Source organism: Malus domestica, chromosome 05 (genome assembly GCF_042453785.1).
Source record: "Malus domestica chromosome 05, GDT2T_hap1".
NCBI classification, from domain to species: domain Eukaryota; kingdom Viridiplantae; phylum Streptophyta; class Magnoliopsida; order Rosales; family Rosaceae; genus Malus; species Malus domestica.
In genome coordinates, this window is record NC_091665.1 from 45,368,576 (window position 1) to 45,394,531 (window position 25,956).

General features: G+C 37.7%; 2 protein-coding genes and 1 long non-coding RNA gene across 9 annotated transcripts; 2 read left to right on the forward strand and 1 right to left on the reverse strand.

Moving 5' to 3' along the window:
- Positions 1-10,332: 10,332 nt before the first annotated feature.
- Positions 10,333-18,776, reverse strand: LOC103434503 (uncharacterized). 5 transcript variants are annotated; one of them, XR_011580893.1, is made up of 8 exons: positions 18,386-18,776; positions 18,196-18,246; positions 17,978-18,060; positions 17,774-17,812; positions 17,492-17,586; positions 16,883-17,220; positions 11,142-11,595; positions 10,333-10,933 (listed from the first exon to the last, which is right to left on the reverse strand). XR_011580893.1 is itself a non-coding variant. In XM_029103323.2 (7 exons), exons 1-7 carry the CDS (start codon positions 18,774-18,776, stop codon positions 10,483-10,485), a joined length of 1,095 nt encoding a protein of 364 aa, XP_028959156.1. In that variant the 3' UTR covers positions 10,333-10,482. The 5 variants fall into 5 exon arrangements, 4 of the variants coding, with proteins under 4 accessions (XP_028959156.1, XP_028959157.1, XP_028959158.1 ...); XM_029103323.2 differs by lacking the exon at positions 11,142-11,595 and having other exon boundaries at positions 10,333-10,768; positions 17,071-17,220; XM_029103324.2 differs by lacking the exons at positions 11,142-11,595; positions 17,774-17,812 and having other exon boundaries at positions 10,333-10,768; positions 17,071-17,220.
- A 236-nt stretch (positions 18,777-19,012) lies between these two features.
- On the forward strand, positions 19,013-25,289 carry LOC139187526 (thioredoxin O1, mitochondrial-like). Of its 2 annotated transcripts, none has more exons than XM_070821574.1 (7): positions 19,013-19,334; positions 23,363-23,443; positions 23,734-23,784; positions 23,871-23,956; positions 24,137-24,178; positions 24,308-24,428; positions 24,609-25,289. In XM_070821574.1, exons 1-7 carry the CDS (start codon positions 19,013-19,015, stop codon positions 24,734-24,736), a joined length of 831 nt encoding a protein of 276 aa, XP_070677675.1. In that variant the 3' UTR covers positions 24,737-25,289. The 2 variants fall into 2 exon arrangements, with proteins under 2 accessions (XP_070677675.1, XP_070677676.1); XM_070821575.1 differs by having other exon boundaries at positions 24,308-24,514; positions 24,609-24,725.
- Positions 19,623-22,827, forward strand: LOC103408775 (uncharacterized). 2 transcript variants are annotated; one of them, XR_011580896.1, is made up of 8 exons: positions 19,623-20,061; positions 20,254-20,409; positions 20,980-21,052; positions 21,297-21,437; positions 21,774-21,909; positions 22,051-22,088; positions 22,276-22,356; positions 22,460-22,827. It is a non-coding gene; the product is annotated as an uncharacterized lncRNA (long non-coding RNA). The 2 variants fall into 2 exon arrangements; XR_011580898.1 differs by lacking the exon at positions 21,297-21,437.
- Positions 25,290-25,956: the final 667 nt, after the last annotated feature.

The window sequence follows — 25,956 nt, forward strand, 5'->3', positions numbered from 1 at the left end:
TTTGATCAAAAGGTAACTGACATTGGTTTCATTGAGAATAAAGTTGATGACTGCATCTATTTTAAGAATGTTGGTTCGAAATTTATTTTTTTATTCTATATGTGGATGACATACTCCTTGCAAGCAATGATTTAAATCTGTAGCTGGAAACCAAATTATTGTTATCATGAACCCTTGACATGAAAGACTTAGGGGAAGCCTTCTTTGTATGCGGCATTGAGGCCATCAAGGACAGATTCAGAAATTTGTTGGGAATTTCACAAAGGTCATACATTGAAAAGGTGTTAAAAATCTTCAATATGGAGTGTTGTTCAGGTGGTGAAGTCCCAGTGAGCAAAGGTGATAAGCTAAACAAGACTCAATGCCCTAGCAATGAGTTGGAGATGCAAAGCAAGCTGAGTAAACCCTATATATTATTGGTGGGAAGCTTGATATATGCACGAGACCAGACTTCTCATTTTCTACATGTGTGCTTGGCAGGTTTCAATCAAACACATGAGAGCAACATTGGGTGACTGCCAAGAGGTGATGAGATACTTACATAGAACAAAATCCTACATGCTCACGTACAGAAAGTCTGAAGAACTAGAGGTTATAGGGTATTCAGACTAGGATTTTGCAGAGTGTACTAGTAAAAAAAACACTTTGCGCGATGTACGTATATTCGTCGTGCAAAGTCAAAAATCGTTGCCCAAGGGTTTGTGCGACACAACCTTCGTCGCGCGCTAACCGTCGCGGCAAGGCAGTGACGCTAGGGTTTGCACGACGAAGAAATAACATGCGTCGCGCAAAGCCATTTTGCGCGACGCACGGACTACGTCGTGCAAAGTCACTTTGCGCGACGCATACCTATGTCGTGCAAAGCTTCTTTGCGCAACACACATCCTAGGGCGTGCGTCGCACAAACCCTTTTTTTTTTTTTTAGTGAAAAATATTATTTTTTTTTATTTTTCTGAAAAATACTTTTTTTTTATTTTTGATAAATATTGTAATTAAATTCTAAAGAATAATTAATTAACCAAGCAAAAGTATTTAATTATAAAATATATGAAAATGTACATACAAGATGTCCGAACAAAAAAAAAACTACAAGTGAACTAGGTTTAATACATCAAGATACTAGGTATCGGCAGGACGAGGTGGCTCTGAGGTCGAATATGGAGCAAGATAAGGTACTGGTAGCGAGATTTGGAGGCCGGACATCTGTATGGCTTGTACAAGTTCTTGCACCCTCTCGCTGAAAAGGACAATTATCTCGAATAACAGCACCACAGCTACTAGCAACGCCGTTATGCTACTGTGAGGTAGCCACTCCACAATGTCGCAGGTCATACGCAATCTTGATCTTGGAATTGGTCTAACATACGCCCTGTAACTCCTTCAGCATTCGACTAGGCCCTGGTGTTTTTTTTAGCTGGCCAAAAATACTTAAATTGTGAAAACCCTAAGCTTAAATTTGTACAAAAAATTCGACACAACCTCCCCTAATAGTATAGCATTTCCCAAAACCTTAAAACAGTAAAATAATAGTAATTCACAACCCACAACACATTTTCACAATCCAGCAAATTTTCACCATCATAAAAGTAATAGTTTTAAAATGAAAAAAAAATACAAAGTAGTGAGAATTAGAAAAAAACTACCTGGTGGCTGGGAGGCCTCACCCTCGACTTTGGATGCCGAGGAAGTCTGATCAGAAGGCTCCGGGTTGCGGCGACGTCGGTGAGGCCGCTGTGCACTGAGCGACTCAAAGGACACTGATGACGTCGATGAGACGGGCACCTGAGACGCCGTAGAAGTAGCCTCAGCAATGGGTGTAGGCTCCCAAATCAATGGAGCACTCACAGGTGGAGCAGTAGATGATAATGCGGGAGGCACATTGGTCACACTCCAACGACGAGTGATCAACTGCGACATCTATACACTTTTTGAACCATATAAATATAACATTAGAAACTATTCATTTCTTGAAAAAGAAATAACATGAATATAAAAATAATAATAAAATAAAACTAACATGAGGAAATTAAAGTTACTTTTGCATATCCATGAGCCATTACAAAGAAATAATTGCAGCATTATAAAGTAATAGCTTTTGCTAAATTTGATCATTTACCCTTTAAGGAAAAACAAGTTAAATTTGCTATTTGCAAGCTAAATCCTTCATCTCACGCTCACGGAATTAATGATAGAATAAGCTTATGTACTCTTGGAAGAGAAAGTGAAATGACAGACCTCTGTGTTTTTCTTTTCCTAACATGAATTGCCAACAGACAACGACATAAACCATGAACAAATTATTCAACATACAACCTAATATTCTACAGCCGGCCAATCACTCTTACCATACTATCCTTCCATCTGCAAGCATTTACATCTCCAATCACTCTTACCATACTTGAAAAAATGCCAAGAGGGCAAATGGGTCTGGAATTATAAAGCTAGGGTTTTGAAACGATAAAAGTGAATATATTCTTGCGCCATGAAGTAAAGACATAGGAAAACCAAATGTACAGAAACACATGTTGGACTTCATTACTCTTATCGTCCCTACCAATATCAGATCACGATCCAATGCTCAATTCACATCCAAATGTCCAATTTCCTCAAACAAAAAAATATATGATTTAAGCAAATAACCTGCAAACAAGATTCACTTTAATCAATATCGAATTTCCTCAATCACCTAAACTTCCTTCCTCCCTAGTCTAGCAAATATTTGTTAATTAAATATCTTTTGCAGTTTTTGGTTGAAGGGTTTTTGTTTTTTAGCCAGTAAAAGATTAAGATTTACTGTCGCTGATTTACCTTTTATCACTTTGAAGTTCAAGTATGAGAGCTACATCAAGTCATCTAAAAAGCTTTACAAAAACTGTGTAAAATGCAGAGAAACCCATGCTCCTGAATTCATACTTTTTACAGAGTAAAATGCCAAAGTCTAGAGTCTCAAACCTTTAAGCAGAAGACTGTTCCGACTTTGAATTGCTAACGAAGCAATCTGTTGAATCATTTGGAAGAGGAAAGTGTTGGTAAATTGATCGAGAAACTACCATTTGAACGAAAAACTACCATGTTGATTCAAAACCTACCCAATTAGTTAACATGTTGATTCAAAACCAACCCAATTAGTTAACATGTTGATTCAAAACCCACATATATAATCAACATAAGCAGACATGTATCGCTAAGTGGAAGCTGAATTAAAAGGAAACAACCAGAGCAAAATTCCAAGAGGTATTTGGAACAAGAAGCAGAGATTGAAAATAGATATGCCACTAGGTCACCCAACAAAAAAATACGAACCACATAGAATCCTAATACATTATTATAACTACTGTATAGATACGCTAACATATGTGTGGATTTAGAACAAGAAGCAGGTTTTTGTGATTACATGCCTCTAAAAACAGTTTCACTCACTATACATGCAAATTGACTAAAACTAGTTATCTATATATGTGTGCTCAGGTGTGCTCACACCACATAGCAGCTGCAATGCAAACCAACTCATGGAGGCATGAAATTTCTCATGTATGACAGTAGAAGATGAATGATGCCAAGTTTATGATATGCAAGACAAGCAACAATTTGTAGTTGAATGATTAGAAAGCTAAGTGAAAGAAGCATGTTTCTTACCGGTCTTCTTGGTAAACTTATAGCCTTTGCACTGACATAGGTACGTGGGGTGGGCACCAAGCGGTTCCTCAGGCATTCCATGTGTCTCCTGAGCCAACAAAAATGTACAAAAAAAATTGTATCAATACGAAATTAATACTCTGTTTTTCCCATTGAAACAACAAACCTTAATTAGTTATCAGACAACCATCAACATTGCTTACAATTCCCAAGTCATTGAAAATTCTTACATAGCATATTGCTTCAGTTACAAGCTTTATGCCTTCATCCCCTCTGCATCAAAGTAAATACCCAGAAATCTAAATGGGGACGTCACTGACTCACTACTAATAACCATATAAAAGAATACTATTATAGGCATAAAATATGCAAACGCTATCAAAAATGCTATTAAAGGCATAAAATACTATTTGATAGCATTTTTAAGAAAAAAATGCTACAAAGGAATGCTATTACCTATTAAAGAGGGTTCGTGGTGTAGTGATAAACACACGGTGGCTCAATTCGAACTCCCCAACGATGTCCCCGCCACCAATTCATTGGTGCCACGATGAGGGAAGTCATACCACCTACTCCTAAAATGTAGAAAATTATCCAGAAATTCATGCAACGATTTATCACTAGCCACTGACAAGAATAGGGCAGCAGCAACACAAAAACAGTGAAAATATTATCAAGAAATTGATTATTCAGTGTGAAGTTTCCAGCTTTTGTAAGTCAAGATGTAAATGACATAACAGTAATTTTACCTTGTCGCCGAAACCTTAGGTTTAACTTCAGCAAGCCAGAGAGCTCTCTGTTAAGAAAATCCACCACTCTCCGCAACTCTAGGGCGTTCAATCCGCCTTCGTCGACGCCGAGCCCAGCCACCATCGCCTCATCCTGGGGCAAGTAATTTACAAAATTGCCACCCTGAGCTCTACAACGGTGTAAGTTTCAGCATTGGATTGCGGCTTGGAGATTCGCGTGACGGCTCGTCGTTTAGAACGAGAGGGAGAGAGACAACCGACAAAGTAGCGGTGGTGGTTGGATTTGAGATTGTGAAGAGGAAAGAGAGAGGGAGAGGATGAGCGAGAGGGAAGATTTGGGGTTCAAGATTTAGGGTTCACGGGAAAGAGAGAGGGAGAGGTGAGCGAGAGGGAAGAGAAAGAGGGGTTCAAGATTCGGGGTCAAAACTACGAAAATTTGAAAAAACAACGCCTATATTTCACTATTGCAGCGCCAAAATTATTACAACTAGCGCGACGTAGGTATACAATTTGACGTCACGCAAAGTCGTTTTGCGCGACGATCCTATTAAGGCGTCGCGCAAGGTAGTTTTTTTTTTTTACAAAAATTATTATAAAAATTATTGAAAAACTAGTTTTAAAGATCCAACCATCAAACTTGTTTGTATATGCTTCGAAATCGCATATGCCAAAAATTGCAAAAATTTAGAGATCAAGTAACGGGACAAAACTTCTCAACAGCTATAAATGAAAATTCACGATTTAACGGTTATTTTAACTCTAATTTTGATGATTTTTTACAGCTACACTCCTTGATCCTATATGAATACATTAAAGTAATTCCATTGTCAATTTAAAATATTTACACAAGTGGATACCACAAAATCTTATGTTATAGTTGATGAAAGTATTAACAAACTCCAAGTGTTAGGGAATCTATCATTTTGATGGGATAGGCATTGTACGAAACTAATTTCAACGATCCAACCGTCAAACTTGTTTGTATATACTTCGAGATCGCATACGCCAAAAATCGCAAAAAACAAACATTCAGATATCAAGTAACGGGACAAACCTTTTTTACGGTTATAAACGAAAAATCACAATTTAACAGTTATTTGAACTTCGATTTTAATGATTTTTTACAACTACCCTCCTTGACCCTATATGAATACAACAAACTAATTCGATCGTCAATTTAAAATATTTACACAATTGGATACCACAAAATCTTATGTTATAGTCGATAAAAGTATTAATAAACTCAAGTGTTAGGGAATCTATCGTTTTCATGGGATATGAATTGTATGAAACTAATTTCAACGATCCAACCGTCAAACTTGTTTGTATATACTTCGAGATCACATACGCCAAAAATCTCAAAAAAAAACAAACATTCATATATCAAGTAACGGGACAAACCTTTTCGACGGCTAGAAACGAAAAATCACGATTTAACGATTGTTTGAACTCTGATTTTGATGATTTTGTACAGGTACACGCCTTAACCCTATATGAATACAATGAACTAATTCGATCGTCAATTTAAAATTTTACACAAATGGATACCACAAAAGAAAAAGGCCATGCAAGAACCCAAAAGAAAAGCAAAAGGCCAAAAAAAAAATGACTTTGCACGACGTAGGTGAAACTGCGTCGCGCAATAAATAAATTAAAATCTACTTAGTAAATACATATACCATTGAATTTGATGGGAAATGCTTTGTACGCAATTAGTTTCAACGATCAAACCATCAAACTTGTTTGTATATACTTCGAGATCGCATATGCCAAAAATCGCAAAAAAATAAACATTCAAATATCAAGTAACGGGACAAACCTTTTCGACGGTTATAAATGAAAAATCACAATTTAACGGTTATTTGAACTCCGATTTTGATGATTTTTTACAACTACCATCCTTGACCCTATATGAATACAACGAACTAATTCGATCATCAATTTAAAATATTTACATAAGTGGATACCATAAAATCTTATGTTATACTTAATGAGAAAATCTTGAATATGCTTCGAGATCACATACGCCAAAAATCTTTAAAAAAAACATGCAAAGATCAAGTAATGGAATAAAACGTTTCGACGATTATAAACGACAAAGCACGATTTAACGGTTATTTTAACTCTGATTTTGATGATTTTTTTACAGTTACACTCCTTCATCCTATATGAATACAATAACCTCATTCGATCGTCAATTTAAAATATTTACACAAGTGGCTACCACAAAATCTTATGTTATATTTAATGAAAGTATAAATAAACTCCAAGTGTTAGTGAATCTAACGTTTTTAAGGGATACACATTGTACGAAACTAGTTTCAAATATCCAACCGTCAAACTTGTTTGTATATGCTTCGAGATCGCATACGCCAAAAATCGCAAAAAACAAACATGCAGAGATCAAGTAACGGGACAAACCTTTTCGACTGCTATAAACAAAAAATCACGATTTAACGGTTATTTTAACTCCGATTTTGATGATTTTTTACAACTACACTCCTTGACCCTATATGAATACAACGAACTGATTCGATCATCAATTTAAAATATTTACACAAGTGGATACCACAAAATCTTATGTTATACTTAATGAAAGTATAAATAAACTCCAAGTGTTAGTGAATCTAATGTTTTGATGGGATACGCAATGTACGAAACTAGTTTCAATGATCCAACCGTCATACTTGTTTGTATATGCTTCGAGATCTCATAAGCCAAAAATTGCAAAAAACAAACGTCCAGAGATCAAGTAACGGGACAAACCTTTTCGACGGCTATAAACGAAAAATCACGATTTAACAGTTATTTTAACTCCGATTTTGATGATTTTTTACAGCTACAATCTTTAACTATATATGAATACAATGAACCAATTCGATTGTCAATCTAAAACACTTACAATAGTGGATACCACGAAAGAAAAATGCAATGCAAGAACCCCAAAACAGCTTTGCACGACACAGCAGTACCTACGTCGCGCAAAGTCCCTTTTTTTTTCTTTTTGCCCTTTTGCTTACGAGTACAAAATAAATAAATTAAAATCTACTTAGTAAATACATATACCATTGAATTTGATGGGAAATGCATTGTACAAAATTAGTTTCAATGATCAAACCGTCAAACTTGTTTGTATATATTTCGAGATCGCATATGCCAAAAATAGCAAAAAACAAACATTCAGAGATCAAGTAACGGGACAAAACTTTTCGACGGTTATAAACAAAAAATCATAATTTAACGGTTATATTAACTTCGATTTTGATGATTTTTTATAGCAACACTCCTTGACTCTATATGAATACAACGAACTAATTCAATCGTCAATTTAAAATATTTACCCAAGTTGATACCATAAAATCTTATGTTATACTTGATGAAAGTATAAATAAACTCCAGGTGTTAGTGAATATAATGTTTTGATGGGATACACATTGTACGAAACTAGTTTCAATGATCCAACCGTCAAACTTGTTTGTATATGTTTCAAGATCACATACGCCAAAAATCTTTAAAAAAAATATGCAGAGATGAAGTAACGGAATAAAACGTTTCGACGATTATAAACGACCAAGCACGATTTAACGGTTATTTTAACTCTGATTTTGATGATTTTTTACAGTTACACTCCTTGATCCTATATGAATACAATAACTTCATTCGATCGTCAATTTAACATATTTACACAAGTGGCTACCACAAAATCTTATGTTATATTTAATGAAAGTATAAATAAACTCCAAGTGTTAGTGAATCTAACGTTTTTATGGGATACGCATTGTACGAAACTAGTTTCAAATATCCAACCGTCAAACTTGTTTGTATATACTTCGAGATCGCATACGCCAAAAATTGCAAAAAACATACATGTAGAGATCAAGTAACGGGACAAACTTTTTCGACTGCTATAAACAAAAAATCACGATTTAACGGTTATTTTAACTCCGATTTTCATGATTTTTTTACAGCTACACTCTTTAACCCTATATGAATACAATGGACCAATTCGATCGTCAATTTAAAACATTTACACAAGTGGATACCATAAAAGAAAAAGGCAATGCAAGAACCCCAAAAGAAAAGCAAAAGGACTTTGCGATTTTTGACGGTTGGAACGTTGAAACTAATTTCGTACAATGCGTTTCCCATCAAATTCAATGGTATATGTATTTACTAAGTAGATTTTAATTAATTTATTTTGTACCCATAAACAAAAGGCCAAAAACAAAAAAAAGGGACTTTGCGCGACGTAGGTGCAACTGCGTCGCGCAAAGTTGGCAACAAATTGTTTGTTTGGCGCCAAGATCTTGCGCGACGCATAAAACGTTGTGCAAACGGCCTTTGCACAACGGCACTTTGCGCGACGCAGTCTGGCGTCGCGCAAAACAACTTTGACGCTGAAGTTTCTGTGTCGCGCAAAGTTGTTTTGCGCGACGCCAGACTGCATCACGCAAAGGCCGTTTGCGCACCGTTTTGTGTTATGGGTCGCGCAAACATACTTTGCGCGACGAAATGTGCTCCGTCGCGCAAACATGTTTTTATACTAGTAGGAGGTCCATGAGTATGGCTACACAAAAGACATTATGGATCAAAGATTTTGTCACTCTTATGGGAATTGTAGACAACATCTCAAGGCCTATAGTGATTTATTGTGATAACAAGACTGTTGTGTTCATCTCCACAAACAACAAGCAATCTTCTGCCAATCATTTGATGGACATCAAGTATCGTGATGTAAGAGAATATGTAAAGAAAGGGCTGGTGGTGATTGAACATGTGATACCAATTCCATGATTGCAGACCCACTTACAAAGTCATTGCCAGTTGCAGATGGGAGTTCTAGAATAATCTGATTCAGCATAGTTGTGGCCCTTGTGGGAGTAACGTTTAATTTATTCTTCGTTTACTTTATGCTATTTTATGCAATCCATGTATTGATTTAACGTGAATTGTTGGTATTGACCGGTGATTTTGGCTGTTAGGGTTTTATACATTGTATTTCCCTGTTGCGTTTTTCACTTGTTTAAAAACTTCAGGAGTTTGGATGTTCAGCTTGCAATGCAGCTGATGATGCTTCATCAAGTATGCAGCAACGATAAGGTAAGGGCTCTCCATTGGGAATATAGAGTGAATCTCCCATTTGGCTGACATGTCTTACGCATCATGCATAAATAGCCTTTGGTATTGTGATTCCAGAGTGATTGCACATTTTGTGCAGTTTTTTTTTTTTGGAGTTGTATCCGGGTCCGGGGTTAGTTATAGTAGATGCGTGAGGAAATGAATATTCATTGTTGACTCATGCGGTCACTAAGGAATTGATTTTGGCTAAGACGTCGCTCATACAAGGACAATCAGTTTTAAGTCCAAGTGAGAAAATGTTGGAACCTAGTTGCACTTTAACTTTATCATCTTAAGGTCAAGTGACGTTTAAACTTGAAACAAGTTAGAGTAAGTGACTACACGATATCCCTTGAAAGTTGGACGATAAGAATGACATGCCAGTGAAGTGGATGGCCCACACGTTGGTACCCTATTCTAGTGTGAACATAAGATCCCCATTGAGTAGAAGTTTCTTCCTTTCTCATCTTACCATGGCTTCATCAGATTTGGTTTTCATTCCGAGTAAAACACATCAAGTTGTAATCTATGTGTGCTGCTAACCCGAAAGTTGCAACAGATTTGGTTTTTTTGGGCTCATCCAAACTCAAAGATCAACAAACGGAAATTTGGAATGTGCGAAGGCGAAACTTAGCAACAGAGGATGAGTGGGGGAGCTGTAATGAGCAGCTTATTCCCCAACCCCAACGTAACTTGTCAAGGCTCTGCAACGAGTTTGAATTATATATTACATAGCTTGATTTTGGACAGAGACTAGAGAGAGAATGAGCCGAAAAAACCAATACTTGGCTGTTTTAGACCATCAAACATACAGCAAAAGTTGTTAAGCTTGATAATAACGAAGCTTTTCAAATTGAAGCATCTGTATAGTTCATAGATGATCACCAGAATCCAACATACTAGTAGAATTCGTAACTTGAATAACACTCCAACATAACAAATTCATTAAGTCAAACGTAATATAAGTGCATCCAGTTTATTACTCTGCCATTTCGTGATTGAGCCATTCAAGCTTGGCCCGATCATCTTCCAAACCAGAAAATCTCTCTCTCTTCTCATGCGATGTAAATAGCCCTCTGGCAAACCACCACAAGTTGCTCAAGGGCTTTGCCTCAGGTAAAGATTCAAGTGCCTCCATCACTTTAGGAACTTCTGATGCATGAAACCTACTCGGAAGTACCTTAGAAAGTTTGGAGGGATCAACTTCTTCTTTCTTAGCTTCCTTAGATCTGCGTCGTCTTATCCTTTTCTTCATCCCAGATGGACTTGACAAACATTTAGAGGCAATTACACCAGATGGGCAATTCAACAAGAGAGTCAGTTTAGAAACATGTTATGTGCTTCACCCCATATACCAGAAAGATAGAAAGAAAAAAAAAAAAATCAGATTTGGAGAAAACTTGGAACAGTTACAAATGAAAAAAGGAAAACTAATGAAAAAAGCTTGAAAACTTTGAATTTTAATGATAAGGACAAAATAAAGGGTAAAGTGAATAGTACCAGGTTTGACTTTTTAGTGTAAAAATGTGGTTTTTCGTTAAAGTGAACAGTACCGTGGGCTTTTCGTTAAAACTCCCATGAACAAAAACATACAGGCAAACTTAGAGTAACAAGCATTTCGATCCAAGTCCAAAAAACTCAGCTGTTTTCAGATCAAGTCCAGTTTTATTTAATTTGTTATTGTACTTGTATTACCCCTCAGAGTAAAAATAAAAAATAGATTTAATTTTTTTAATTTTTAAATTTTAAATGCCTTTACCTACCCACCTTCCAATCAAAACATTTTATAAATTCATATACAACAAATACGATAAGTTTATCAAAACTTTATAAATTCATATACACCAAATACGATAAGTTTATCAAAAATTAAAAACTGTGGGAAGTAAGAAATCTGTGATATTAATACAAGTAAGCTATAACATAGGTATATTATAAAGAAGAAAAACATGTAAGGTAGAGCACAAACGAAGACCTATAATATAGGTAGATAAACAAAAGTATTGTCTACCTCCATATATACCTGTTATATAGGAAGAGAAATACTTTATATCGAGAAAGCAGATATTCTCTACAAACTATGAGCAAAAAACTATGATACAAGTGTTAGGAATGTCGGTACTACAAGATAGAGAATGCACAAGGTAAAGTAGAAAATGGACGCCAAGAATTTATGTGGTTCGGCAATTTATGCCTACGTCCACCAAACAAGGAATCTTCACTATATAAAAAAAAAAAAATGAATACAACAAGAGTAGTCTTACCAAGCCAAAGACAAGGCTTGATGGATACAAGAAAGTATAACACACACTTTCTATCACTCTAAACTTCACTCACACAATGTGTAGTGGAACACTCTCACTCTCACTCTTGGAGTGGAACTCTAGCTTTGGACTTGATCCTTTGCTACTCACTCTTGGTTCTCAATTGGTTACATCACACCCATATTTATAGGTGAGGGCTTGGCATTCTACTAGTTTCTAGTTCCTTCTTCAAACCTCTAGTATAGAAAAATCTAGACTAGCCACATACTTGTAGCTTCTAGATCTTTCCATTTGCAACCAAGGAAGCTAGTACTCTCTAACTTCTTCCATCAACTTAATAACATGCTAGAATTGTCTAGCAAGCTCCAGCCTCATCTCTTGCTTACTAGAATAATCTAGAACATTGATCATGGGCTGGACCATATACCAACAATCTCCCCCTCCAGTCCATGAGGGAGGAATTCCGATCATGACTCCAAGTTACCTGGAGTTCATCCCAGCAGCCTTAATGCAGAATTCCAACTTTGATTTTGTGACTACCTTTGTCAACATGTCTGAAGAATTATTATCGGTATGAATCTTCTTCAGCTGTAGCAACTTGTTCTCGATAGCGTCTCTAATCCAGTGATAACGAATATCAATGTGCTTAGTGCGTGAATGATGTGTAGTGTTCTTGCTCAAATCCAGAGCACTCTGACTATTACAATAAACGCCATAATCACTTTGCTTCAAACCCAACTCTTGGAGAAACCGCTTCAGCCACAACAACTCCTTGCATGCTTCTGTAGCGGCTATGTATTCAGCCTCAGTTGTGGACAAAGCAATGCACTTTTGTAACTTGGATTGCCAAGACACGGCTCCCCCTGCAAAAGTAAACAAGTACCCAGACGTAGATTTTCTACCATCCAGGTCACCTCCCATGTCAGCATCTGTAAATCCTTCCAAGATTGGTTTGGAACCGCCAAAGCACAAGCACATCTTAGAAGTCCCCTTCAAATATCTGAGAATCCACTTAACAGCTTCCCAGTGGTCCTTCCCTGGATTAGAGAGAAACCTGCTCACCACACCTACTGCATGAGCAATATCTGGCCGTGTGCACACCATTGCATACATGATACTTCCTACTGCTGAAGAGTAGGGAACAACTGCCATTTTCTCCTTTTCTTCATATGTTTTTGGACACGACTCTTTGCTCAACTTGATATGATTGGCTAAAGGTGAGTTTACCGATTTGGCTGCTTTCATGTTGAACCTTTCAAGCACCCGTTCAACATACTTTTCTTGTGACAGCCACAACTTTTTGGATTTTCTATCACGAATTATATCCATGCCCAAAATCTGCTTGGCTGGCCCTAAGTCCTTCATGTCAAAGGACTTAGATAACTCTTCTTTGAGCTTTTTAATCATAGAAGCATCTTGTCCGACAATCAACATGTCATCAACATAAAGCAATAAGATGATGAATGTACCTCCAGAAAATTGTTTGATATAGACACAAGAGTCAGCATGAGTTCTCTTGTACCCATTACTCACCATGAATGAGTTGAACTTCTTATTCCACTGTCTCGGAGCCTGCTTAAGACCATATAAACTTTTCTTGAGCTTGCACACCAAATTTTCTTTACCTTTGACTTCAAAGCCTTTGGGTTGCTCCATGTATATCTCCTCTTCTAAATTGCCGTGGAGAAATGCAGTTTTAACATCTAACTGCTCGAGCTCAAGATCCATACTTGCTGCCATACCAAGGATAACTCGAATGGAAGTCATCTTCACCACCGGTGAGAAAATCTCATCAAAGTCAACTCCTTTCTTTTGACCAAAACCTTTGACAACCAAACGAGCCTTGTACCTTGTCATGTTGTCGTCTCTTTTCAATTTGAACACCCACTTGTTTTTCAATGCTTTCCTGCCCTTTGGAAGCTCCACCAGCTCATAGGTATCATTCTTTGATAAGGAATCCATCTCCGACTCCATTGCCTTCATCCATTTGTCACTGTCGTTATGAGCTCTGGCCTCCTCATATGTTTCGGGCTCTCCATAATTAGTCAACATGATATACTCTGATGAAGAATACTTGGTAGACGGTCTTCGACTTCTGATGGATCTTCTGACCTGATCTTCATTCTCTTGTAGGGCTGGAGGCTCCCCCTGATTGGGTTCTCCTTGAATCTGCTCTTCTTGACTAGGCTCCCCCTGATCAGCAATCTCATGGTCTGGCACATCTTGATCAGGCTCCTCTTGATTAGCATTATCTGATTCTGCAGGCACTTCATTGGCAGTTGCTTCAGGGATGTCATCGTGACTTTCTTCATCTGAAGCTAATGGATCAACTCCTCTGACTGCGCCATCTGGTTGTGCCTCTTTATCCGAATCCCCAATTGTTTGTTCTTCATAAAAGACCACGTCTCTACTTCGGATAAACTTCTTCTGGTATGGGTCCCATAATCTGTAACCAAAATCTTCACCGCCATAACCAAGAAAGATGCACGGTGTAGCTTTGTAGTCTAACTTCGATCTCTGCTCTTTGGGCACATGCACAAAAGCTTTGCAACCAAACACCTTCAGATGAGAGTAAGACACATCATTACCAGTCCATACTCTCTCTGGAACATCAAGACCTAATGGTACTGATGGAGATCGGTTGATCAAATAGCAGGCTGTCCTTACAGCTTCACCCCAAAACTGCTTAGATAACTTTGCAGTCCTCAACATACACCTGACTTTCTCCATGATGGTTCGGTTCATTCTTTCAGCAACACCGTTATGTTGTGGAGTTCCAGGAACTGTCTTCTCATGACGTATGCCATGTTTTACACAATACTCTCTAAACTGGTGAGATGTGTACTCGCCGCCGTTGTCGCTACGAAGGCACTTGAGAGGTTTCCCAGTTTCCCTCTCCACCATGGCATGGAACTCCTGGAATGTCTGAAACACCTGGTCTTTGGATTTCAACAAATACACCCACACCCTTCGTGAAGCATCATCAATATAAGTAACAAAATATTTATTTCTTCCAAGTGACTCGACTTCCATGGGACCACACAAATCTGAATAAACAAGATCTAACAAGTTTCCTTTCTTTGTAGATGGAACAGAAAAACTAACTCTTCTTTGTTTTCCGAATAAACAATGCTCACAAGAGTTTAACGACGTACCTTCGGTAAAGGGAATGTGAGACTTCTTTGCCAAAACTTGTAGGCCTTTCTCGCTTATGTGGCCCAGCCTCTTATGCCATAAGTCTAGAGATGAGTCCTCCACAGCATTCAACTCACCTTTCAAAACCTGTGCATTTGACCGGTACAACGTACAACAAAGTCGTGCTTTTGCTACCACCATTAAGCCTTTAGTAAGCTTCAATTTTCCTTCGCCAATATGGTGATAATATCCTTGTCGATCAAGGGTACCGATGGATATCAGATTGAGACGTATATCAGGAATATGTCTCACATCTTTCAACATTAATTGGCAGCCGAGATTAGTTCTTAAGCAGATATCACCAATTCCAAGAATTTTGGAATAGCTTTCATTCCCCATCTTCACTATGCCAAAGTCACCTTCTTTGTATGTACTGAAGAACTCCCGTTTGGACGTAGCATGGAAGGAAGCTCCATTATCAAAGATCCATTCAATGTCTCTGTCAGAGTTGCCCATATGCAGACATTCACCAACAGACAATATTTCTGGTACATCACCACAGATGACAGCGGTGGTATTGCCAGTATCATCTTTCTTCTGATTGTTTCCTTCCTTTTGCTCTCTCTTCCAAACTCGACAATTTTTCTTCATATGGCCTTCTTTGCCACAGTGGTGGCATGCACCCCTGAACTTTGACTTGGATCGGCTAGGACTCCTGCCATGACCTCTAGGCCCTCTACTCTTGCTTCTTCCGCGGTTCTCTGTGACAAATACTTGGCTGCTATCTGTGCCAGAAGTCTTTCTCCTTGTTTCTTCATTGAGCATGCTATTTTTAACATTATCAAGAGTAAGAACACCATTAGAAGCAGAGTTACTTATACTCACCACAAAGGTCTCCCAACTGTCTGGCAAGGATCCAAGTAACAAGAGCGCTTGTAGCTCGTCCTCGATCGTCATTTTCATAGTAGCCAACTGGTTGATGATATTCTGGAAATTGTTCAAGTGTTCTGCTACACTTAAACCATCCTTGTACTTCACATTGATGAGCTCTTTGATCAAGAAGGCTTTCTTGGCTGGGGTCTTCTTCTCGAACAAGGACTCAAGCTTCGTCCAAAACTCGCGAGCATTGGTTTCATTAGACACATGGTGAAAAACACTATCATCCACCCATTGTCTAATTGTGCCAATAGCCTTGCGATTCATCTTCTTCCACTCGGCATCGGACATGCTCTCGGGCTTAGCGGCATCTCCTTCAATTGGCTCATGCAAATCCTTGCAATAGAGAATGTCCTCCATCCTTGGCTTCCATGTTACCCAATTGGAGTTGGTGAGTTTGATCATAGTGCCACTTCCTTCCATCTCGTAGTACGAGCCAACCGGGCTCTGATACCACTTGTTAGGAATGTCGGTACTACAAGATAGAGAATGCACAAGGTAAAGTAGAAAATGGACGCCAAGAATTTATGTGGTTCGGCAATTTATGCCTACGTCCACCAAACAAGGAATCTTCACTATATAAAAAAAAAAAATGAATACAACAAGAGTAGTCTTACCAAGCCAAAGACAAGGCTTGATGGATACAAGAAAGTATAACACACACTTTCTATCACTCTAAACTTCACTCACACAATGTGTAGTGGAACACTCTCACTCTCACTCTTGGAGTGGAACTCTAGCTTTGGACTTGATCCTTTGCTACTCACTCTTGGTTCTCAATTGGTTACATCACACCCATATTTATAGGTGAGGGCTTGGCATTCTACTAGTTTCTAGTTCCTTCTTCAAACCTCTAGTATAGAAAAATCTAGACTAGCCACATACTTGTAGCTTCTAGATCTTTCCATTTGCAACCAAGGAAGCTAGTACTCTCTAACTTCTTCCATCAACTTAATAACATGCTAGAATTGTCTAGCAAGCTCCAGCCTCATCTCTTGCTTACTAGAATAATCTAGAACATTGATCATGGGCTGGACCATATACCAACAATAAGTTGATAAACATTTAATTTGAGATAAATTATCAAAAACATGTGATATAGGCAGATAAAATACTATTAATCTATAATATAGATAATGAATGTACAAGGTAGATTGATATTCATGTGATATAGCAGCGAGTACTATAATAGTATGATTGAGTTTCCATCAGAAAAGTCGTAGCGCAACAACCTGTAACTCACGTTGGAGCAACTGTACTGTAGCATTCCATGCTGCAATAGCTTTAGCATAAAAGGGGAGGATACTCCCTCTTGATGCCCAACAGCAGAAGCAATAAACATCCCCTTCTCATCCCTCATAATCACCCCAAAATCACCCAACCTATAATTCTTACGAGAGAGTTCTAAGTTATTAATGGATTAGTTCAAATCCTATAATTAAGGAAGCTGTTCAACTATTAATCCTAAAATTAAGGGATTATGTGCATTTACATATTTATAATAACTTAAAATCATAGGGGTATATTGGTATGAAAATGTAAATATGCTGATGTGTAATCCTAGCCATTGGACCTATTTCACATAAGTGGACTATTTCCAATTGTGGCTCACAAAATTGGATCCATATCAAGTTTCCCCAAGAAAATAATTACCTGTAGACATTTTCTAAAGTCTTAAAAACGCGTCCCATGGATCCAGTGGAAAGCTCTTTCACCTTTTCCCCATGGAGATAGAATTGGAACGTTGGCTGCAGCAAAATGAACAACAGATTGACACCAAGCAGAAACCCGTTTTCAAATTAAATAACATAAATCAAAATCTTAAGTAGTTCGGAGAACAATGGCTTAACAACACACACACAAAAGAAATAACATAAATCAACTAATAAATAGACATTTGCATTCAAACAAAATACAAAGGATTGAGTTATTTACCGACTTGAGACCCAGCATATGCATTGAGAATAGTCCAGTCTATAAAGATGGAATAACCGTCAGGTCTAATGATGTCGAGGCATAACAAGAAAATATAGCATCATTCTTCTATTCTATGCATGATGATGGATGATGAATAAGACCATAAATCTTAAATAATAAAAAAAATGCTTAGGATGATCAAATTTAACAGAGGATTCATACCTTTGGCAGGGGAAGAACATACACTGTCATATGTTTACACTTGTTGCATAAATCCAGAAATAATGGATGTATCGCTTTAGAGCCTGCACTGCCCAAGAAGAAAATTCATTACTTGAAAGAAAATAAGAACAAAATGATAATTCGGGATGATGAAAGTACATTCATAAATTAGTTAAAAAACCAAAGTTAATTCATGGATCACGAGACTTGGGACTTACTTGTCCGGCAATGGTCTTCAGTGAAGAAGAGAACCGATGAAAGGCCCTCATCTGTCCCAATAAAGAAAACGAATTAGAAGTTTTTTTTTTGTTTATTCAGAACAAAATATAAGAAATTACGAGTGAAAAAATATTAAATAATACCACAGTATTCAAGGTATGGTGCAGAATGAAACTCAAAAATTAATACCTTGAATTTCTTTTAGTGCCTTGTGATAACCAATAGGGGAACTACATAGGTCAGCGTTTCGTGGATATGGAGGTGGAGGTAGTGTACCAGGTGGCCAATACCAATACCTAAATGGAGGTAGAGGAGGAGGTGGTGCTGGATGCAAAACATCGGGCAACGGACCCCAATCGCCGTCCGAATCCGTCCAGGAACAGAGGAATCTTCGGTGTTGGAGAGTATGAAGAGAATAAGATGGAATAATCGATGAGCAGGGTAGGGTTAGGGTTAGGGTTTGGGTAGAACTGGAAACAAAATGCCTACGGTGGTGGAAGGGAAAACCAACACCGGCACCAGGGTTGTTGCTACTGACCAGCAACTGCCGCATCAAAAACCCCAGATTTCTCTTCGCCATTCTCCTCCTCTCTCTTGGCTTCTGTTGGTTTTGGTTTGTTCTTTCTTTTGGGTGTTTTCTATCTCCTGGTCCTGTTTTTCACTTTTAAAGGGGCACATTTATTGCGGATGATACTGAGGGCTAGTATGGAAGAAAAACACCCCAAAATTGGAGATTGAGAGACTACTAGAAGGCGAGTTCAAGAAGGGCCGGTGGAAAGAAAAGAAAAAAACAGAAGGAATCCAGATCGGAGAAACATGGCGAGGAATAGTATCAGTGGCCTTTTGATGCGTCAGGCTTTGCTTGGAAGTGGAAACGGCCTAGGCAATGGCTCCTTCCAAATCCAAGGTCTCGGTCGTCTCGACAATCCCAAGTTTTTTCTAAACTGTATCCAAACCCTAAAAACCCTAAATTGGATCTCAACCGCACCGTCTTTATCCCCATCTATTCATATTACTTCCACTCCCAAATCACCCGTCTTTCTCGACTCCCTGCATTTTCTGCAACACCGACGACGGCTGTCCTCAGCCCCCGCCCCGGCCCAGTTCCAGTCCCCGTCCCCGTTTCTATCTCCCCGAGGTAACCCCTTTCTCTTTCTCTTCCGATGATTCTGTTGTTTGCCTCTGAGACTGCTGTGCTATTTTTATCTCTACTAATAGAATGCCAGAAGTCTGTTTTGATGTCTTAAGGCTTCACCAAAAAAAACTGGACACAAAAGCCCTTGAAACAAAAAAAATTAAAACTGAAGTAAATTATGAAACTAAATGTTTCATGGGCATTTGTGTAAATAAAACAGAAAAAAAATTGACAAAAAAAAAGGAAGAATTTCAAACGTGGGGAAAGGCTGGAGAATAATTAGAGAATTTCAAACTCACTGATTACCAGCGGAAACCAACCCACCCACCCACGTCTCTCCTCTATTCCCCATTTTCTGATGAAACTTCTTCCTCACACAGACTCTGTAACCTCCCACGATTCCACGGACAACTCTTTTCTTTCTGTTTTCTCTCTCTGCCTTTCGCCGTTTGTGAAGCAGAAACCACATACAAAGCTCAAAAGCAGCAAAGGGTTAAAAACTGGCGTATTGTATCCGATGGGAAGATCCCTCTGAAACCAAGGCAATCCAATCTGGGATCCTTAAACCATTGCCATCCAAGAGCATTCCCGCGTGCAGATGACATGCCTGAATGATCAACACCAGCACCCCACCCAACACTAGCAGCCTTTGGTGTTTCCACAGAGGAGGATTTTTCAGAGACGTTTCCCGCATAACGCTGCCAGCATTGTAACTCTCTTCCAAATCCAGGTTTTTTTTTTCTCTATAGCTTTTATCCATCTTTCTCATTTTTCCTGGTAATTTTTACTTTTTAAGATTAATTTGGTGTCTGGAATCTTGCATATTAGGTGTTTGTGAAAATTCCCCAGAGACTAATCGATAGTTTGAATGTGTAAGTCGAGTGAATTAAGGTTGTTGTAATCTATTTGTGTGTTTAATCAGTAATCCAGTGAATTAAGGTTGCTGTAAAGAGACCATCCACAAATTAGTACGAACCAGAGAGAGACAGAGATACCGAGAGCACTACGACTGCGAGGTCGCCGCCACCGCCGGAGCGATCACTCCAATTACAATACCCGAGACATCACCTTATCCCAGGTAGGCATTCGGCCGGCAACCAAACGCCGTCGTTTTGCTGTGATTGCTGCGAATTTGAATTTTGCAATTGGGTTTTGTTTTTTGAACCTTTTGGATGTTCCAAGATTTGATTTTTGCAAAAGGGTCTGTCTAATTACATTGGGTTATGTGTTTTCCAGGTTGATCTTCCTATTAATCCTTTTATTTTTGAAAAATTAGGATAGCTGCGTGTTTTCCTTTCCCAAATTATGGTTGCTTTCTTAATAGATGTGGGGGATTTGTATCTAAAAATATCTCTTTGGTGTGACTTCATAATCTTAAGTACCTTCTGAAATTTTCTATGTTTCCTTATTTTTCAAGCCATGGTATTATATAGCTGCATTTGGTTTAGGTGCTACCATCTTTCGCAGGAAACATGATAGAATGAACGATTGTATTGGACTACTAGGTGTTTGTGAAAATTCCCCAGAGAGCTAGAAACAAGGATATGATGCAAATCTGAAAGTAGGCTGTTTTGGTATGTGTGTGTACGTATAGGGGTGTTGTATTGCGATGACATACTGCCTTATTTATCTATTTTTCGATTGTTAGATGAAAGAAGGAAGTTCAATTTATCAAGGATCAAGGTTTGGACTACTAGACAGCACGCCGCCTTCGATTTGAGGTATGGAAGTCTCCAACTAGCTCAGATACTTCCGTTTTACACCATCAATCCAGTTTTTATTTTTCACTCTTTTCATTTTCTTTGTTCCTTGCTGCCTTCTTAATTCTCATTCTCCTATTGTATACAATGCAGTTGATCTTTTGTGTTATTTGATACTTTTATTAGTGGTTCTTGACAGCTTGCATGATGCTTATTGTTGAATGGTTTCTTATTCTCATGCGATTTTTTTCCTCTCTTCGTCCAGCATTCACCAATAAGCGAAAGTTTCTTTTAGTTGCACGGAGATATAGGCATGGCTCTCACACCGAGTATATAAATAGATTATAATATCACTTGATGCTGATGACATATCCCAACGAACCAATGCTTATGTGGGAAAATTAAGGTAAGGTTTTTTTATGAAAGAAAGTAAAGTTAAGGGTGGTTTTCTTTTTTATTCCAGGAGTTGTGGTTCTTCATTTTTTGGGGCCTTTTTCTCTGCTATTGTAACATTTTGGTAATAGAGGTAAGTAATTTAGAGTTATTCTTTTCAGGCTTTTCTGTAAGAAAGTAATAATTCTTTTGCGCAAATTCTGAGGTTTCAGTTTTGTATGATCTCAACGTTAAATGTGTTTCATGTTGTTTTATGAATGTATTGGACTACTAGAAAGAACTGCTGTGAAATTCTTCCAGTTTTGGCAAGACACTGCAATCCTACTTCTGCTTTTCCATTGCCTTCCAGGTATTTTCTCTTCCAGTTAAAGTGGGACAACCGTATCACACGCTTGCCTTTCTCGGAGCCGTCTACTTTTGAATTTGGAATTTGGGTTTTATCGGAAGATTGCTTCTTTCTTCCGGATTAATTTCGTGAATAATTGGTAAGTTTTCCTCTCACAATTCATATGTACATTAGAGTCAATATCATTCATTCTATATTCCTTATTTAATAATAACTTGATTTATGCAACCCTCAAGTTTATTTAGCCATGTAAATTGAACTTTTTCCTGCTTTAATGTAGGGGCAGTTCGATCCGCTGACGGGTCAGCATTAGCAAAGGTTGGTTCAATTGTAATATAAAATTCTGTTTATGTGCAGTTTTTAAGTTACTTATATTCTGAACGTAAATTTTTTTCATTTAGTCTGCAATTTCTGTATTTTTCATTGGCTTAGGTATTGCAGCGACTACTGTTAAACTGCTTCCCTGTGGAACTGCTTCTTAGTCTAGGGAGTTTTTGTGTGACAGGAGACGTATTCACTTTTAAGATTCCCAAAGGACTTCAACATATCAAGTATGGAGGGAAATGATAGAACCAATATGTCAGAGGTTCTTACCTTTTCTGCATTATTCTTCTTATGTAGAGATGATTTATTTTTTCTTTTTCAAAAATAAAATAAAATTCATTCTTTTTGGCAATTTCTCAATGTAGGTCGGCAATGAAGAAGTTCACTTCGGACAAACAAATGTTCACAATTCTCAACAGTCAAACCAAAGGTATCGTAGGAGCAATCAACAAAGGCAAAGACGACAATCTATGAATTCATCACAGCGGGCTCGAATTTCACTGCGACGACTTGCCAATTATCAAACACGATTGAACTCAGTAAATATAGTACAAAATCAAACGGAAGTAAACCAAGATGACATAGGACCAACATCGGTGGGTAACTATGATTTCTTATTTTTTTTGTCTCTATTAATTATATATTTGTAAATTCATACGTTGTATGAATATTTTTGTACAAATTATTAAGACACATCTATTAAGATTGAACGAATGGTTATCTTACATTGTCATTGCCTTTCGTACTACCAATGGAAACATCCACTTAATAATTCTGTTATGTCTATAACAATTTCAACATTCGGATTGCATATATTTACCACAGTGACCAACATTTTAACAAGTACCCCAACAAAAAAAAACAAAAAAAAAAAAAAAAAAGGAAAGAAATATGTCTGCAACGGTAAGTGATAAATTTTTTATGTAAACTTGGAATAACAATTCAACTATAATAGTCAAGGGAAAAATATAAAAACAATTACAATTATGTGCAGCCATCTTCTAGATTAAAATATTAAAATAACAGTTAAACTTGGTAAGTGATAAAATTTTTACGTAAACAGCTTCAAATTTATTGCTTCCAATCATGTGCAGCCATCTTCTAGATTTCACCCTTCACCTCCATACTTGGTACTATACTTTCTAAAGCATATACATTAACAATTACAATGGAAAAAAACTAACACAATACACATTTAGGGGCGCGTAGCGCCCGTGATGCAAAAATGCCTCTCGCACGCACGTTAGTGCGTGCAGAGAGGCTAGTAGAAATTAAATTTCCAAGTCCCGCGGCCATGGTCATCTTGCGGGAAGAGGACGAATATCGGAGAGCAATTCGAAAAGTTAAAGGTATTCCTCATTTTTCCACTGCATCGTCATCTTATTTATTAGGCATTTTTTAGCTTCGGCTTCGTAGCAAAAGGAAGAATATCCACCACAACTACTGGTTAGGTCAAACTAAAAATTCACTGGCAATACGCAGATTCCAGCTCCACAGTTCACTCAACCGGTTCCGGTTCACACATAGTCCTAAACTTTGCTTGTATTCATTTCCAAACTGCTGTATTTTTTCCCCTTACATGTAATATTATACATGCAGTTTTAAATAATCATTATTATTAATTTTTGAATTTTGATAGATGAACAACTGCCAGCAGTTTTCTACTTTGTTAGGCACGATGCTCAAAGTTGTAAGTTCTAATGAACAATTTTATGAATCAATTTATTTGTTCTAAACTGCTCCTTTGCAACTTATATATGGACTCTTCTTTTTCAGGCTTTCTTTTTGGATCTCCAACCACTCGAAAGATGAGGGAACAATTCCCACATGTAACAGTGTATAAGTTTGTGTCTGATATACAGGTATGGTGTTGTAATCCGGCCTTCTGTTGCCTTGGATCCTTTGATAACTAGTTAAGTCATATTCCCATTTTAAGGTTAAGAAGAAAACAAAGTGTTGTCTTTTTTCAAATTCTAGTTATGGATCTTAAGATTAATGAATTTCTATGTTGTAGTCGTAACATTTTATAACTCTATTTGCAGAACTGGCACCCACTGGCAGGACTGATGGGTGTTAGCTCTCTGGTAAATGATTGTATCCCCCTCCTTTTTATTTTTAAAAAAAAAAATGTGCATGCTTACTTCATTAATATGATTGTTCATCTTGTTTTTCTTAATAAATGCTTTGGTGTTTATTTGTCCATTCTGCTGCAGCCAACATTCCATTTCTATCAAAATGGGAAAAAGGTGGGTGAGATTTTTCCCAGCCGCTATCTACATAGGACGCCAGATGAGATTCCCAACCTAGTATGGATACTTGTGAAAAACTCTACAGGTAGTTATTTTCTAAATAACTTCACCGTTGCATGCTTCTGCTGCATAATTGCGAGTGCAGTCTGAAATTGGTGGCTGCCGGCTGAGGTTTTTGTTTTTCCTTTTCTTTTTTTTATGGTTCAAGTGAAGTTCCCTCTGAATGTGATCTCCCTATGTTGATTTTTTTTTTTTTCACTGGAAGGTACGTCATCCAGGTTGAAAAACCTCACCCTACGGGCTCATCTGGGAAAGGGAAGGGCAAAAGGAAGAGTACTTATCAACAACTTGTCGTGCAAGCTAAGACTGATGCAAACGAAAATGACAAAGTAGTTGCTTTAGGAGGGGGGAGAGCGGGTGATGCATCGACATCATCAGAACAGAGTGATGGCCGTGTTGAAGCAGTATATAGTAGTGGCAGTGCACCTTCACTTGATAAAGCGATGAGGGCTGTATCAGCTAACCCCTATTGTTATGAACATAGCGATCTGTGGTGGTATGCAAAAGGGGTATTGAAAGCTAACCCTCAGAAGAGAGCAACGCTACTGAAGGTGGGGACACGTGAGGTTAGTTGGCTACGAAGTCACATGTCTGAGGATTAAGTTGGCCTTGGATTGGACCGGATAGGATGCGCTTAAAATTTGATACTCATTATATTTATGCTGTTCGCGTTGTGGTTCATGACAGTGACTATTATGCTTGTTTAAATTTGGTCTTATGTTGTGCTCATATTCAGATAATCGTCATACTACGATGGTCTATTGTTGGATATTTGTCATCACAACTATGCTGAATCGAATGATTCTAGAACTCCCATCCGCAACTAGTAATGGCTTTGTAAAAGGGTCTGCAATCTTGGAATTGGTATCAACATGTTCAATCACCAGCAGCCCTTTCTTTACATCTTCTCTGACAAAATGATAGTTGATGTCCATCAAACAATTGGCAGAAGATTGCTTCTTGTTTGTGGAGATGACACAGCAGTCTTGCTGTCTACAATTCCAATTTTAAACTCTCTAGAAGAGATTGAGAAGTGGAAGTTTGACTCTCCAGTTCATGTCTGATAATTTTTTTAACATACAATTTTCTAATCAAAAGAGTGACCAGGCTGTTTTATTGTTTACTGAGAGGTTGAAGTGTTTCACTCAAAGATTTTTTAGGTCAATTTTTGAACAGATTTGAACTGCAGAAAAATCCTTAACAACTTGAACTGATGTCTCAGTAAAATCCTTAAAAACTTGAACTGAAATCATTATGACTGCATATAATTCTTATGTTTTTTTTTTGTAGGTTTTGACTGCAAGCAAAATTAATATATTTAGTTTCTCTCCTTCACCGTTGGAATACTTGCTGGATAATCATCACTCTCAAATGAGATCTGAATCAAGGATAAGTTATAGGACTTATGTTGTTCGCAATATACCGGAAGGCTCAGTAATTTTTCTCCCACTCCCTTACGTTCCACCTAATAATGTCTTCCATGGCTAGGACACTCTTGACAAGTTGGTTTTATTTGTCAAACTTACTGAGTCTTCCAGTATGTTGCAAACAAC